Below are 17300 nucleotides of genomic sequence, written 5' to 3'. Positions count from 1 at the left end.
GTATCTCCTCTCACACCTTTACGATCCAGCTGCAGATCATCGGTAGGTCGATATTTCTCATCCTCCCCCCTCTTGTTGAAGGTCTTCTCCCCACTCATTATCCAGTCGGACCAGCAGTGACATTGCCCGTCCTTGAACGGATTGTTGATGGACACGGGCTGCAGGAGTGATGTCATCCCACCTGGGATGATGACAAGATAATAAGGTAAGAGAGGTCTGGTCGGCATTCCCGATCCTGCTGAGGGGATATTCATGCTCTCGATGAAGCTTGATGATGTATGACTGGAAGCGTGTCATCTTATAATAATCAGCCATATAATCGGGTGGATGTTTGGGAGATGTGTGTGCGGCGTCGAACTGACAGTTGATGGTGTGCCATGGACCTGTAGGCCCACGACGGGCTGGCCGTCAGGTCAGGTCGGGTATGGGAGCATGTGCCGGAGCTGGCTGGGTGTGAAGTCTCCAATGTCATCCTCCTTAGCTGAGCTCCTCGCCTTCAGCCTGAGAGCAAGTGTTGAGATGGTGTAACCCTCTGCTTTCTTCTCCCGGACCCAAGCGATGAGGCGCTCCTTGAGCTGCGGCCACTTTGCTGACTTTCCCCTCAGCACCGTCTTCTTCCTTGGAATATTCTCTATCTTTGCCTTCCTTGTTCTCCAGCGCCGGACGACAGACTTGTTCATGCCAAATCGCCTCCCAGCTTCCCGGTTCCCAAACTCTTCTGCAGCCCAGCAGATTGAGAGTTTGAATACTGTGTTGAATGGGTGCCTTGACATCTTGATAGATAGAATGGATGATATGTGGCATAATCTGGTGACATAAGCCGAGGCACTCACGAAACACCAAGCGGCCCTTCTTGAAGGTCACGTGACCACCCTTCAGCCTGTTGTCGGATGCACATAAGTTTGCGCACAAGCTTATTTGAGGTAGGTGCTCCATTATTCGACTCTCGCTGTTGTGAATAATTATTTTGATGTGAGACCAGGTGCTCTTCTTCTTCTTCTTCTTCTTCTTCTTCTTCTTCTTCTTCTTCTTCTTCTTCTTCTTCTTCTTCTTCTTCTTCTTCTTCTTCTTCTTCTTCTTCTTCTTCTTCTTCTTCTTCTTCTTCTTCTTCTTCTTCTTCTTCTTCTTCTTCTTCTTCTTTTGTGTTGAATGGTGTTTTCAGAGCCGCGAGGCTCTATATACGCCACGGACCTCAACTCCGGGTGTCTCCGGACATTTCCGAGCTTGACTTTATTTAATTTCTGCACACAGTTAACAAAATGCTGTAAAAACTCGAAACTTCAATCGATTTTCAAAATTCAAATGGTGGAATTGAGCTTCACAGCAATTCCGAATATAATTGAAATTCAGCATTGATGGTTTTTAAGACTGATTTTTTTTTCTCTGCCAGTGTATTAACCCCACCTCCAACTTTTACCTTGTTTTTGCCAATAAAAAAGTGCGGTTTATACACCAGAAAATACGGTATGTCCCCCTTTTTCCCTTTGAAACAATGCCCTGACATTCGCGGATTCGACATTTGCGCCATTTTCCAGGAACGTATCACTCGCGAATCTCGGGGTCCGACAGTATGTTACAGACATATACCTCATTACATTTTGCTTTGTTTTTTGGACTATTGTGACTGTTTGTCGAACATTTTTAACATCCCATATAAACATAAAGATCTCCTTAAAAAGAAAAATAAAAAAATCTAAAATGCATGCTGCATGGCGTTCAGCATTCGTATGAGCCTTGACTTGCAAGAATGTCAACAAAGCTGAATATGAAATGAATTTTCTGCCGCATGGCAGGTCTAAGTAGCTAAGTAGCATACTTTGTGGAGGATAAATGTGCCAAAATACCTTTCTGGGCAGTTCGCCATTACTTTCAAAGTGGGGTCGGTATCTGAACTTGATTACAAGACAGAATCTCAGCCAGGCGAGCCAACCAGACATTCTCATAGGATACAGTGGATAAATGTAAAATGGAAATCTCTCTTGAAAAGCAAAGCAAATGCACCTGAAAGGTATTGATAAATGTGTAAAATAATGTGTTGTCCAGATTGGCATCTGCTGTTGACAGCTATTTGTGTTTGTTAGTTTCTTTTGATCTGTCAGTTAGTAGTTTGTTAGTTATCTTCACTTTAAAACACTCTATAGGTTCATCTCATTCTTCCTTTTCTGAAGTATTTTCTTTCCAAAATCCTGATTATTTATTTATTTATTTATTTATTTATTTATTTATTTATTTTGTTGTCCCTTTGTGATGTCTGCTTGATCCTACACACCTGTGCTGTAAGCATTTTGTCCCCAAAGGCAGTGGCTGTTCACAAGGCTTCAGCTGTTCACGTGGCTTAACCGGGCCGATTACCGATTTATAGTGATGAAAATGCACTTTACAGTTAAAAAAAAAAATTCATCCTTCTTCATTTGTCATGCCATTTTGAACAATTGTGAAGGAATTATTTCTTCTCTCATTTATACCTACTTGTATCACGAAAATTAAACAAATCACTGGCGTTCGCTGTACTGTTGTGCGTATCTCGTTCCAATAACTTTTTGATCGCTTCTCCTGCGTAAACAAACAGAGTCCAGTCCAATTGTTCTCAACTCTCCAAGGCCAGGAAAACATCCGCCAATGAAAATAAGGTTGGTCATTCTCATTACCGAGTTATTAGGTCCCAATTATCAGTTGGCCTTGCATGCGGATACACACCAAGGGCAGGCATCTTGATTATTTTCCCAACTGATGTCAGCAAGCGTTCCTCCGCTCTCAATGGACCTGCTTTTGTTGTGGATACAAAATCATCTCCACGATTAATTAAATGCTATCTGGGAACCTTTTGAGCACCTTTACTACATTATTGGTGGGGGATGAAGGGGGAATTTTTTTTTGTTTTAAACTCTCTTCCTATCCCTGTGGGAGCAGGCAGCAGTCAGCCCAGACGGTGTTCGTCCACTGCTCGCATACACTCCATGACGATTGAAGCTCCCATCACCAGGGTAACAGGAGCATTGCCATGACGATGTGCAAACCATTGGCGTTTCCAATGAAACCCATCAGTAGTTCTCTTCATTTTCCTCCTCCGATCACACATTTTCATCAACTTATTGTATGCAATCTTTATTATATTTCCCTTGTGATTATTTTCCACAAAATGAGATCTACATTTCCATCTTTTTCATTCTCATTTCATATTTAAAAAAAAATAAAAATTTTGTTTGTTTGTTAATCAAGTAATACATGTTTCTGCTTGTAATTCATCTCTCATTGTTTTTAAGGTGGTTTCCTACCCTTAAGACATTTTCCTCTTTTCCATATGCCCTGCCTAGCTACATTTAGGTCGACACAAGTCAGTGGTATATCTTCATTTAATATACATAAAACGGGTATTATAGGGTCATGTTGTGCCAGAAAGGACCCATGTAAACGGGTTAGCCAAGGTGGGGGTAACTGTCGGGGGGGGGGGGCAATCAAGATGGAGTCTCACCAAGACAGGACTGGTGTTGTTGGGTCACTTAAATGCAATACATTGCATTGGTTTGTTATTTTTCCCTTGATTGAACAAGTTTTCCTCTTGATAATTAAAAGGACAGTATGAAACAGTGGGTTTACCTGTTTGGTGTTGCCACACCATTATGCCAATGATTCTGGTGGTCAAATATGGGATTCAAACATAAAGGTCTTCCAGTCTGAGAAGTCTTTAACCGACTCAACCAACTTGTAAATTTTATTATTATTATTATCACCAATAGAGAACCAATTTTACTTGCTCAATTTTACAAATCTTACTTGCTTTCACATTTCTCTTTATTCATGCTAATTTTATTTTTTATTCGTTTTCCTCTCTTTTATCCCTCTTTTCCTCCAAATGTCTCTCTTTCTTTATCTATCTGTCCAGGGAGAAGTGAATTCTTGCAAATTGTTTTTCTAAGGCTCACTTGGCTGCGCCTGGATAGGTTTGAGGGCGGAGGAGTAGCAGCTGAAACCTGAATCCTATCCAGGTTTCTCCTGACGACTCCAATGCAGATGATCTTTCATTACCTCCGCCACCGAAGGTGGATGGACATTATGTTTTCCCCCCTGTTTGTGTGTTTGTCTATCAGCAGGATATCTCAAAAACTTATCAATGGATTTGGACAAAACTTGGTGGACTGGTTGGGTGTGTGATAACTTATTAATTAGATTTTGGTGAAGATCTGGATCCTGATCTGACAATTTTTTAGTGAATCTTCTTCGTTGCAAGATGGGGCCAAAAATGGATTATGGATTGATTATGGATTGAAAAAAAAATTATGGATTGATTCATACGAAACTTGGTGGATGAGTTTGATGTGTGAAAAGGATGAATTGATTCTATTTTGGAGACGATCCAGATGCAGATCCAATCTAACATCGGGCGACAAGCCGTAAACTATTCAGCCTGTTTAAGTAAACCGTAAACCACACTATTTCCTCGGAGGGGGCACATGTTACCTGTAGTGGTGGCGGTCGTATGGCAGCTTAGCTGCCGGGGTAGCTATCATTTCTTGAAGCGCGACTGTGTCGCTGATGCAGTGCCCCTCTACCAGTACACACACTGGAACTGATACTCAATTTGCTGACCTCGGAAGGATGACAGGCTGAGTCAACCCCCTGGTGTATTAATTCAGTGGCCGACGGGGCTTGAACTCAGGACACTAGGATCCCTAGGATCCCAAGCCACCACCCTAACCACTGAGCCAACACCAGGCAATGCTACCTGTCAAGTAGCAGAACTACAAAAAATACAGCAGTACAAAATCAAGTTGTTGGAGTGAGAGTATGGTTATTAATGATTAATGAGTGTTCTAAATCTTCTCATAATAACGCTTTGTTGAAAATTTGATGACAAAAGCTCAAATGGTACACGTACACGCACACACACACACACACACACACACACACACACACACACACACACACACACACACACACACACACACACACACACACACACACACACACACACACGTACACACGTACACACGTACACACACACACACACACGCACTTTGCACACACACATCCATGCACACACTCATATATGTCACAGAGCGTTTCAAAAAGATTGATACTACTTTGACTTCCTCCCATTTCTTTGTTTCTTGACCGATACCGTTTTCCTTTTAAGGATTTGGTGATGTAATCGTCGTATTTATCCCTTCGATTTGTTCTGCAGCTCAACTATGCCATTGACAGTGAAGAAGAAGACAAAAGTGGTGTCTCTGTGGTAAGAGACAAAATCATATGTGGACATCCATCAGAGGTTCTGCGAGAATATGGCATCAGAACACGTGATGGACCCACAAATTGTGCCATTCAACATATTGTGAAACATTTTGAGCACAAGGGTACAAGTGCACAATCAGAGCAGGGGCAACAGTGGCAGGCAAGCATCAGTAACCAAGAGCCAAGCCAACATCGACGTCGTGCGGGATTTGCAGTGGACAGTCCCAAGAAGTCCCACCATCGGCGCTCCCGGGAACTAGGCATTAAACCAACATCAGTGTGGCGTATCCTCACCAAGGAACTGAAGCTTTTCTCATACGTCATCTCTTTCAGGTATAAATTGAGTCACGATGACATCAGAAGGAGACTTGATATGTGTAATTGGCTCACTGACAGGATAGAGTGGTACCCAAACTGGATCAAACTGATCTGGTTCAGTGATGAAGCCCATTTCCACTTGAATGGTGCCATCAACAACATTTTCTGGGGGGGCAGAACCACCTGAGGAGATCACTGAGAGGTACCTGAAAGGGCCTGGGGTCACATGCTTCTGTGCCTTCAATGCCAGATGGGGAACGCTAGGACCTTACTGGTTTGAGAATGACAACAGCAGGATGGTGACGGTCAATTGTAAGTGCTACCAGGCCGTGCTCCAGAAGTTCCATTATGATTGAGCCCAAAAGGCTACCCCAAACCAGCTCAGCATGACCTGGTTTATGCAGGATGGTGCACCCCACATACAAAAAGTGACACCATCACTTTCCTGTGGCAGCTCTTCAGAGACCACCTCGTTGCCCTGGGTACTGCTCATGATTGGACACGCCAAAGCTCAGACTTGAAGCCTCTGGACTAATGGTTGTGGGGGGCTGCAAAGGGCTATGTCTATGCCAATCGTCCTGTTACACTGGATGATCTGAAGCAGAAGGTGTCAGACTACTTCCAGGCAGTGCCACATGAGACCTACAGGAAAGTTGGACAGAAGTTTGGAGTCAGGATCAATGCCTGTCTGAGATGCACACATCGAGAACGCCAATTACCAGGATTTTGCGTAAATGCCAATTTCAGACCATGGGCTCTCACGAACTCCAGCAGTGACTTCCTGCAGTAGCAATCAGTGATAGAAAATACCATGTCATAAGCTTTCAAGAAATGTTTGGTTCACGTTCCTGAGGTTTCTGTTTCTTTGTAAATAATCATTTAAAGTTGCATCACTCTTTTTGAAACACCCTGTATACACATACACTCACACGCAAAGACCTCGGAGGGCTCCGTTCCACCTTTTGAAACACGCATATGGACACAACAATTACTGACTGACACACACACACACACACACACACACACACACACACACACACACACACACACACACACACACACACACACATACACACACACACACACACACACACACACACACACACACACACACACACACACACACACACACACACACACACACACACACCGGCCATTACAAAACCCCATCTCCCACTGTGTGGGCAGACGGGTTAACGAAACTGTAACCACATCCGTCATAAGCGGGGAGGTGGTGGGAGACTCCAGTTTCCTGAGCCACTGCCTATGCCACGTGTTTTCAACCACACTCCCCCCCTCCCAACCCTTCATTGCGCCACTGCCGATGCCACGTGTATTAAAACCTCATACATAATTCCACGTACGGTTATTTCAAGAATTTAAAAGTAACTCCTGCTCGATTATGTTTCGCAAATTGTCACGAACTTGGGAGATTTGCACCACACTCATATGAGTGTATCCTCTCTTAACCATGGTATTACACGTGAAGCAAATTCTATGGGGTGAAATAAATAAATGTATATATATATATATATATATATATATATATATATATATATATATATATATATATATATATATATATATATATATATATATATATATATATATACATACAGTGCCTATAGAAAGTGTACACCCCCTTTCAAAGATTTCAACTTTTATTACCTTATAGCCTGCAATTAAACTGCATTAAATCAGACCTTTTACACCTTTATTTAAACATCGTATTCCACAACTTCCAAGTGAAAAACAAATTCTGTAAATTTCAGAGAATTAATTATAAATACAAAACTAGAATATCTTGGCCGAATAAGTGTCCACCCCCTGAGTTATTACTTTGGTGGAAGCACCTTTGACACTAATTACAGCTGTGAATCTGTTGGGATAGGTCTCTACCAACTTTGCACACTTTGAGTGGGCAATATTTGCCCATTCTTCTGTACAAAACTGTTCAAGTTCAGTCAAGTTGTGTGCGGAGCGTTGATGGACAGCAATCTTCAAGTCACGTCACAGATTTTCGATTGGATTTAGGTCGAGGCTCTGACTGGGCCACTTGAGGACATTTACCTTTTTGTTCCTCAGCCACTCCAGTGCAGCTTTGGCTTTGTGCTTCGGGTCGTTATCATGGTGAAAGATGAACTTCCTTCCCAATTTCAGCTTTCTTGCTGAGGGCAGCAGGTTTTCCTCTTGGAATTTTCTATATTTTTCACCATCAATTTTCCTTTCGATCCTGGCAACTGCCCCAGTCCCTGCTGGTGAGAAATATCCACATAAAATGATGCTGTCATCATCATGCTTCACAGTAGGGATGGTGTTCTTTGGGTGATGTGCTGTGTTGGGTTTGTGCCAAGTGTAAAGTTTTGCATTTAGGCCAAAAAGTTCCATCTTGGTTTCATCAGAGTACAAAACATTTTGCCACATGGCTTTAGAATCTCTGGAGTGGTTTGTTTTGCATCCCTCTAACAGGACTCAAGGTGGACTTTTTGAGTAATGGCTTCCTTCTTGGTACCCTCCCAGACAGGCCAGACTTGTGGTGCTTGCGATATTGTTACCACATGCACACAGTGACCAGACTTTACCATAAAGGCCTGTAGCTCTTTCAAAGTTGCCATTGGCCTCTTGGTGGCCTATCAGATGAGTCTCTTTCTTGCTTGGTCATTAAGTTCAGAGGGACTGCCTGATCTTGGCAGGGTCTTGGTGGTAACATAGGCCTTCCACTTCTTAATGATTGTCTTAACTGTGCTCCATGGGATATTCAAAGCCTTTGAAATATTTTTATACCCATCCCCTCATCTGTGCCTTTCCACAACTTTATCCTGGAGGTCTTTTGAACACTCCTTGGTGCTCATGGTTGATTCCTTACTGTGAAATGCACTACCCAGCAGAGGAAACCTGCAGGAACAGCTGATTATATTCTGAAATAATCAGAATCACGACAATTTAACACAGGTGGACGCCAATTAACTTGGTCTGTTTTTGAAGGTGATTGGTTACACCTGAGAAAATTTACAATTGCTGTTATCAGGGGTGTGGACACTTATTCAACCAAGATATTCTAGTTTTGTATTTTTATTTAATTTTCTGAAATTTGTAGAATTTCTTTTTTACTTGGAAGTTGTGGGTTACAAGGGTGTGTGTGTGTGTGTGTGTGTGTGTGTGTGTGTGTGTGTGTGTGTGTGTGTGTGTGTGTGTGTGTGTGTGTGTGTGTGTTTATGTGTATACATATATATATATATTTATGTAGGTACATATTTATGTATGTCTTTGCTCCATACGTAATCAATATATGGGGTTTCCGAAAATGGATATACCAAAAACAACGTTGAAAGGCTTTCTAGTGTTTCGAAATACTGACATAAATTTGAGATGAATACAGACATGACATGCATCAGACTTGCGTTAGTTTTGTTGTGAATATTGATTGTAATTTTTCTTTCTGTTTCAGGAGAAATCCCATTTTCTGATAAACTGACGAGTCCTCAAGAGAAAGCAGATATTGTGAGATTTGTATATGAATGTGGTTCAATCATTCAAGCCCAAGCCTGGTGTTGGCTTGGTGGTTTAGGTGGCTTGCTTACGATCCTAGGATCTTGAGCTCAAGCGACCATTTTACCCATTGAATTAACACCAGGTGGATTAACTCAGCCAGTCATCCTTCCGAGGTCGGCAAAATGAGTACCAGCTTTCTGGTAATAAAGGACATTGTATCAGTGGCACAGCCATGGCCCCAGAAAACGATGCAGCCAAGTAGCCATTGGCTACCTACAAATAAATGAATAAATAAATAATTCTGCCCGAAGGTGTTTTCAGCGTGAAATGAACAAACCAGCGCCTAAGAGACATTCCATACGAGGATGGGTGGATCAGTTTGAGGGAGGCTACAGGTTCTGTCCTAAAGGTGAAATTTGCTGGAAGGCCAAGGAAGTCAAATTAAAGGGTGAATCCTGTTGTGGAGGCATTCACCAACAGCCCTATGAAATCAATTAGGAGAGCATCACTTGAGTTAAACATTCCAAAAATCCCTGTTCATGAAATCCTTCAAAAAGAATTGAAGTTAAAATGTTATAAAACTTAAACAGTTCATAAACTTATAGAAGAGGATTATGAAATGAGAATAAATGTTTGTCAAGAATTAATTGAGCAGATAGAATCAGATGAACATTTTTTTCTTCTCAAACTTCATATTTAGTGATGAAGCTACATTTCTCATATTAGGAAAAATTAATTGTCACAATTGTAGGATATGGGGAGAAGAGAATCCGCATGAATTGGATGAACATGAATGGGATTCGCCAAAAGTAAACGTCTGGTGTGCCATGTCACGTCATCACACCAATGGACCCTATTTCTTTGAACCCGCTGTCACCAGCTTTTCATACCTCAACTTGCTACGAGAATCCAAGAAAATTCCGACTTGTTACAAAGAGCTATCTTTCAACAGGATGGAGCACCACCTCACTTTACTCGAATTGTTAAAGTATTTTGAATCAAACTTTGACAGACCATTGGATTGGTCGATGACGACCTATGAAATAGCCCACTCGTTCAGCCGACTTAACACCTGTAGATTTTTATCTCTGGGGGTTTTAAATGCAGTAAAGTCCACACTTACAAACCAAGGGACCTTGAATAACTTAAACATAGCATTGTTGATGCTGTGTCATCCATCCACACAGCTGTGGTTGGGAAACGTTTTCTCAGAATTTGAACGCAGAATTAGATTGATCATCGTGAATGATGGATGACATGTAGAAATTTATTAATAATTCGAAAATATCTAAACATTACCATAAAAAAATTAGCAAACTAAAACTTACATGTGAAACGCATGTATTCATCTCAAATGTGTGTCAGTATTTCGAATAACAATAAAACTATTCAACGTTCTTTTTGGTATATCCATTTTCGGACACCCTATATAAATTCACTCACAAATATCATGACAACAATTGTATGTTTAATAATCTGTTTATTATGTGCAGGTGTATTGTGGAATTATTGTTCCCACCCTCCTGTATGCTTCATAGAGTATTTGACTTTCCTTCTCTTACCACCTCCCAAAGCAGTTTCTCTTCTCTTCCAACTCCTCTCACACAACCCTACCACCCCCCCCACCCTTTTTCTCACTCCTATCATCCTTTCTTCTCTTCCTTTTCCAAATTTAGCCCCAACCACTGGTCAGACGTAACAAGTAGATAGTCCTTAGGTCAATATGAAAGTCATGTCATGTTTTCCGCTTCAGTCTATGAATTTTATTTTTGGTTCATTTGATCAAGGAATGATTCATATCACACTGAAACTTAATTGCTAGTGTATCCATCAGTAGTTTGCTGTGCGATATCTTTCAGAGTAAATCTAAATTCATCTGTTTCATCTGAAACATTAGCAATGCTGCAAATCAAATGGTTATCCTGTGCAAGCGTGGGCACTTCAGCTGATGTCATGGCCACAAAAACACTGCAAAGTTAATTCAAATGTGGCATCATGTTAAACATGAGGACATGTTGACATTGAGGGGATGCAAGGTAGCCCAATGAGATGTAAATGGTAAGTGAACAGATAACTAATGTAAATTTAATAATTTATCAAACGGAAGATCAAATGGTCTCTTTCCACACCAGTTAAACCATCCAAAATCCCTCTTAAAATTTTGTTTCTGTATCCATTTTGTGCACCCCTTGCATTGTCCCCCTACCCCTCATCGTTATCCACATCCCTTGTTTGTCCATCTCCATCTATTTTCTCCCTCTGCCCTGCCGTTGTCATTTCCCCCTTCTCCTCTAGTTATTTCTTTTGTTATGTTGCGTCCTGATTCATTCTGTGTTTTAGCTCTTCCACTAGCCTTGATTATGTGTTCAAGACAACCAAAATAAAATAAAAAAAAATTGATCCTTTCCAATAAATTCTGATACGAGAGGAAGTCATTTTTGTGAGATGCCTGTGTTGTGTCACTATCCCGTTGAGTTATATGTGAGTTATATTGGCCGATTTTGCTCTGTCATTCGCTTATTATATTGAACTAGTAGGAGTTACCCAGCGCTAACCCGAACCGGAACCCTACCAGAAGATAACTATGGTTAGTAACCACAAGTAATCATACGTGGGAAAGATGGAAAACAACTAAATCCAGTAATGACTTGGCAATTATAGTGAAGCAAGCTTGATTTCCAGAAGCTTAGAATCAAAATCCTTAATCCAACAATTTCAGATGAATTTGAACCCATGACCTCAGGAATCAGTCCAATTTCCTCACCACTTGCTTACCCCTGCACCCAAAGACATATTTGACATTGGCAAGTGAGTTCAAGCAGATGGGAAAGCTGATTTTGCATTCCTTCCAAAGTGCAATATCCTCCATGATACAAGGAAATAAGAGGAGCTTCAATGCAGGAGGAGGCTGTTAGGCCCATAAAACTTGTGCAATCATGTCAACATCTTGGTGCCCACCCCCCTAATCCCCACTACCTCCAGATGCCTATCCAACTCAATTTTAAAACTATCCACTGACTCTACTGTCACTGCCCTTGCAGTGAGATAATTCCGTGCATTCACCACTCTCTGAGTGAAAGTCCCCTGGCTCACTACCATCCTAACTCTCCTCTTCTTTACCCTGAAACTGTGGCTCCTGGTCCTGTCGGTGTGCATTCTGCTGAAAAATTATTCCACACTTATTTTGTCTCTCAGTTTCATTCTCTGATATATCTCATGATATAATGCTTTCTGCTGGCACTGCACTAGAACGGCAGTTTTCATTTTATAGATTTGACCTTTTTTTTTTTTTTTTTTTTTTTTTTTTTTTTTTTTTTTTTTTTGTATACCTTGGTCGAGGCTCGTATGAGAGCTAACACACAACTCACAGCAAGGAGGCATGAGGCAAGAGGGGCGGGAGTGGAAGGGACAAAACATTGGGGAACAGACACAGGTGAACTGTGGAAAGGAGAGGGATGGGGATGGGACGGGGAACATGGCGAGGGGAAGATGGACATTAAAGGGACTTTCAGGAAGGAAAGCAGGAGAATTGAAGGAAGTGGGCTTGGGTGGATTATCGGGGTAGAAAAGATCGAGGATTTGGATGGGGGAAGATAAGAGGTGGTGGTGAACAGCTGTTTTGAAAGCCTGAAGGGAAGAATGGGAAAGAATAGAGTGAGGAAGTTTATTCCAAAGGCGGGAAAAAGAGGAATGAAAGAGTGAAGATGAGCAGTGATTCGTGATTTTGGTAGTTTTACCAGAAGGGGGTTGTTGGCGGACCTTGAGCGCCCTGTGGAAATGTGGTTGGGACAAATCGCAGAGAGAGCAGGGGGGCAAGGCTGGAGAGGAGTCGGTAGAAGACAGAAAGACCACCGACCAACCTGCGGTGATTGAGTGAGAGGCCCAAAGACTCAGCTTCATTGCGGGAGATGCCAATGATCTTAAAAGCCCTGGTTTCGACAGCGTGAAGTCGAGAAAGGTGGGAGGCAGGAGCACCAGCCCAGAGGGGAGAGCAGTACTCCATCAGGCTACGGACAAAAGCTTTGTAAGTGGTCAGGAGCTCAAGAGGGCCGAGGAAGGACTTTGCACGACGGAGGATTCCCAGTCGGCGACTGGCTTTGAGGCAAGGTTGGAAATGTGACTTTCCCAGGAAAGGTCATGGCAGATAGTGAGACCCAGAAGCTTGAAAGAAAAGACTTCTTCCAGAGGATTGTTGAGCAAGTGGATGGGGGGGTTTTGTAAACGGTCCTTTCGAAGAGACATAGTGAGAGTGTGAGATTTGTGTGGATTGAAAGACATGTTCCACGTGTTGGACCAGTTTGTGATTTTATCCAGATCTGCAGTGAGTGAAGAAGCTGCTGCTTGCCGGGCTGAGGGATGACAGATGGTACGGCAGAGGGTTGAGTCATCGGCAAAGAGAAATAGAGGATTTTCCAGAGAGTCCGAGAGATCATTGATGAAAACCAGAAAAAGAACAGGGCCCAGAACGCTACCTTGAGGAACTCCAGCCTGCACAGGAAGAGGAGATGAAAGAACTCCATTTAGGGCCACACGGTGACTGCGACAGGAGAGGAAGTCTGCGAGCCATGAGTGGAGATGGCCTTGAATACCATAGGCAGAGAGTTTGGTGAGTAGGGCAGGGTGCCAGACTGTGTCAAAAGCACGTGATATGTCCAGGGATACGGCTCGGATTTCCTGTCTGGCATTGAGGACCTCCATCCATTGATGGGAGAGCAGTAGCAGCATATCTAGGGTAGAGTGACCTGGTCTGAAACCAAATTGATGATTGGAAATCAAGCCATTGGAGAAGAGGAAGGATTTCATGTCTGAAGCGATGATGGATTCCATAACCTTGCTGATGATTGGGAGAAGGCTGATTGGTCTATAGTTACAGGGATCTGTTTTTGCACCTTTTTATGCAGGGCAGTGATGTTAGCAGATTTCCAAGCAGATGGCAGATGACCTTGGGAAAATGAGAGGGTGAATAGAACAGAGAGAGGGTGAGCAAGAGCAGAAGAGCAGGCTTTGAGGACACGTGGGCTGATGCCGTCTGGACCGGTTGCAGAATCTGACTCGAGGTTTGAAAGCAAGCTCTCCACCTTGTCAGGAGAAAAGGATACAGAGTCCAGGGACAGTTGGGTGCGACTGGGTAAAGTGGGTAGAGATAGTGATGGGTTTGGGACACAAGATTTGGCTGCAAACACCGAGTTTAGACATTCAGCTTTATCACGTGTGGAATCAGCAGTGTGGCCATTTGAGGTAAGGGAGGGGATGGAGGGGGAACATACACCAGAAACAGATTTGATTAAACGCCACCAGGATTTTGAGGAGGGAGAGAGGTTTGAGAGTTCAGACTTGAGATGAGAAAGATGTTGTTTTCTGGCTCTCCTGAGGGTAGCTACACACTTGTTCCGAGCTTTGTGGAAAGAACTGAGATTGCCCTCAGTTGGGTTTGCTTTCCATGAGGCAAAGGCAAGTTGTTTCAGGACAACTGCCTCGCCACAAGCTTCAGTAAACCAAGGGCGGGAGGAAGGGTAAGACAACTGAACACGAGAGGGGATAAATCTGTGCATGAGGGAGAGCAAGTTTCTTTGAAAGAATTCCCAGGATGAGTTGATGTTTGAGAACTTGATAAGGGTGAAAACCATATCGTTCATCGGCAAGTGCATTAACGAATGAGCTTTCATGACACCTTCTTGTTGAAATTAGCTTTGCTGATGCCCTTTTGTTTGTGTGCATTTTAGAAGATTGAGCTGTGGATATCTAACTTTTTGTCCTGTCAGGATGGCCTCGAGGTTAGCACACTTGCCTCTGAACTATCTTGCCTGGGTTTGAATCTTGGCACAGCTATAAACTGTCATCGTAGTGTCTTGCAGGGTGCATGAAACATCAGTGTGTGTGTGTGTGTGTGTGTGTGTGTGTGTGTGTGTGTGTGTGTGTGTGTGTGTGTGTGTGTGTGTGTGTCGTAGATGAGATGGACGTTAAACTGGGAGTCCCATCTACTAGCTTTAGTTAGTTGTCGTTAAAGACCCCACGGTGTACTTCACTAAGAGTTGGTGAGCCAGCGCCAGCACCCTGAAGAAATTACAAATGGTTGCTCCAACCAACTTCGTCAAATGTTAGTCCAGATCAGCTTGTCCATGAAAGACTTGTGCAAATCCTTCCCCAGCAAATCCCACGATGTGCGAATAATTGTGGCCATTAAAGACTCATCGTGTTTGACCATCTCTTGTTTTTTTTTTGCCTGAGCATTTGTACATCCATTTGTCGATTGTTCTTTTCTTTTTCTTTTTTTCAGTGTATACTCTACTAAAGTAATAATACTATTGAAACTTCACTAAAACCTCCCTTTTAATTTTCTTTCCATCCCCTTGCTGTTTCCTTCCATCGTTTTTGAATCCCAAAGGTGATTAATATCATAAATGCAGCACAGGAGAACAGCCCACAATCTGTGGTTGAGGCGCTGGACAGAGTCCTGGAGATATTGCGTACAACAGAACTCTACTCTCCACAGTTGGGAGGCACTAATCCAGACCCACATACCACAGACCTACTGGGGGGCCTAATGGCGGTATGTGAGCCAGTGTTCACCCACCTGCCTGCATCCATGTTCACGTCAATCGATATAATCTATGTAAATGCTAGGTTTCAAAAGCTCACGGAATTTCTAGATTACATCTGCTTTTACGTCACAAGCGAATGCGAGAATAGTGAGAGAGAGAGAGAGAGAGAGAGAGAGAGAGAGAGAGAGAGAGAGAGAGAGAGAGAGAGAGAGAGAGAGAGAGAGAGAGAGAGAGAGAGAGAGAGAGAGAGAGAGAGAGAGAGAGAGAGAGAGAGAGAGAGAGAGAGAGAGAGAGAGAGAGAGAGAGAGAGAGAGAGAGAGAGAGAGAGAGAGAGAGAGAGAGAGAGAGAGACAGAGACAGAGACAGAGACAGAGACAGAGACAGAGACAGAGACAGAGACAGAGACAGAGACAGAGAGACAGACTGACTGACTGTTGTGATCCGGAAGCAAATTTAAAGGAGAGTAAAGTTGAATAACTTAAAGATAATTTTATTTCGAAAGTTTATATAATCACTCTTTTTCCCAATTTACTCACTGCTTTTGTTGCAGAATCATCTGTGTCTAACCGAGCTATACTCAAGTTGTAGTGTGACCACAAACCCCAGTGGTGATGCCGTTTTGATGGTCGCATGTCCGTTAGATTCTAACCATGTACTGTGAGTATTTCATTGTCTACTTTTTCTCATTTTTTTTTCTTTCTTTTCTGAATCCCCCTTGCGTTCTCAATACCCCAGGATGGACTGTGGCGCTTTTCTGACAATGATTACATTCTCAACAAGAGTGAGTTTGTTTTTCTTTTTTTCTTTCTTTTTGTATACAAACCCAAAATCAAGACAACAGGTACAACCTGATTAGTGTAACGTGTAACCACCAGGATGGATGATTAATGCATCCAAGATGATTAATGAAGTTCTCAGACCTGGACGAATGTCGTGACAGTATCGTCATGACGACGTCTTGACTGCTGGACCTTTAATTTAGGCTAACAACAATCTTCTTGATAGTTTCCTAAGTCTAAATAACCCGATGTTGATCAGGTGACCCAGCTTCTTTACTATCAAGGTGGCACTGCGCTAATTCAATGACATTAGTCTGGATAATTATTCTGGAGTTTCTTCAAAATATGTGGTTTGGAAATGTTTTACACCATCAGGTGTTATTTTATGCAAATAACATGATGTAAAGATTTTTTTTCTCCCTCTCGCCAAGAGTGAGGCTCATGGAAGAGCAAGGTTGAATTGACATTTGGGTAGCGGCGGAACAATTGGGCACAAGAAATGAAAAAGTGTGCATCTAGTTCTTCCATGAGCCTCGACTTTGAAAAAAGTAAAAAAGAGAAGACGTTGGGGCGACACTAAAACCAGTTAGGAAGAAGACTGCATTAGGAATGGTGAATGAGGGTAATAAAGATCATGGGTCAGGATGGGGTATGACATGAGTTGGTGAGGCACTGCCTGCTTTTGAATCACCGGAGGGAACGAAGAGAACGATCAACCTCTGGAAGGCAGTTCCATAGACCTGGAGAAGTAAGGAACAATGGAATTGAGGTGTGCAGGGGTCAACCTGGATTTTGGAAGTTTAATCAAGTGTGGGTTGGAGATTCCAATCATGTTGAGAGCTCCAGATTCGTGTGTGTGTGTGTGTGTGTGTGTGTGTGTGTGTGTGTGTGTGTGTGTGTGTGTGTGTGTGTGTGTGTGTGTGTGTGTGTGTGTGTG

General features: G+C 42.7%; 1 protein-coding gene across 8 annotated transcripts in view; it reads left to right on the top strand.

Annotated features, from left to right (window-relative positions):
* The window catches only part of LOC147015269 (high affinity cAMP-specific and IBMX-insensitive 3',5'-cyclic phosphodiesterase 8B-like), a 214295-nt gene that overhangs the window by 136537 nt on the left and 60458 nt on the right, over positions 1–17300 (top strand). For 7 of the 8 annotated variants that reach the window (XM_085849851.1, XM_085849853.1, XM_085849854.1 and 4 more), the window contains 3 exons: positions 2911–2984; positions 15428–15592; positions 16320–16365. In XM_085849851.1, the coding sequence (XP_085705977.1) occupies positions 2911–2984; positions 15428–15592; positions 16320–16365 (285 nt within the window). The remainder of the gene's footprint in view (positions 1–2910; positions 2985–15427; positions 15593–16319; positions 16366–17300) is intronic. The other variant, XM_085849849.1, reaches the window with a different exon arrangement.

The sequence above is a fragment of the Eptatretus burgeri genome, chromosome 12 (assembly GCF_056783735.1).
Source record: "Eptatretus burgeri isolate ZD-2024b chromosome 12, Ebu_testis_v1, whole genome shotgun sequence".
Taxonomy (NCBI): Eukaryota; Metazoa; Chordata; class Myxini; order Myxiniformes; family Myxinidae; genus Eptatretus; species Eptatretus burgeri.
This window is presented reverse-complemented; position numbering and strand designations above follow the sequence as displayed.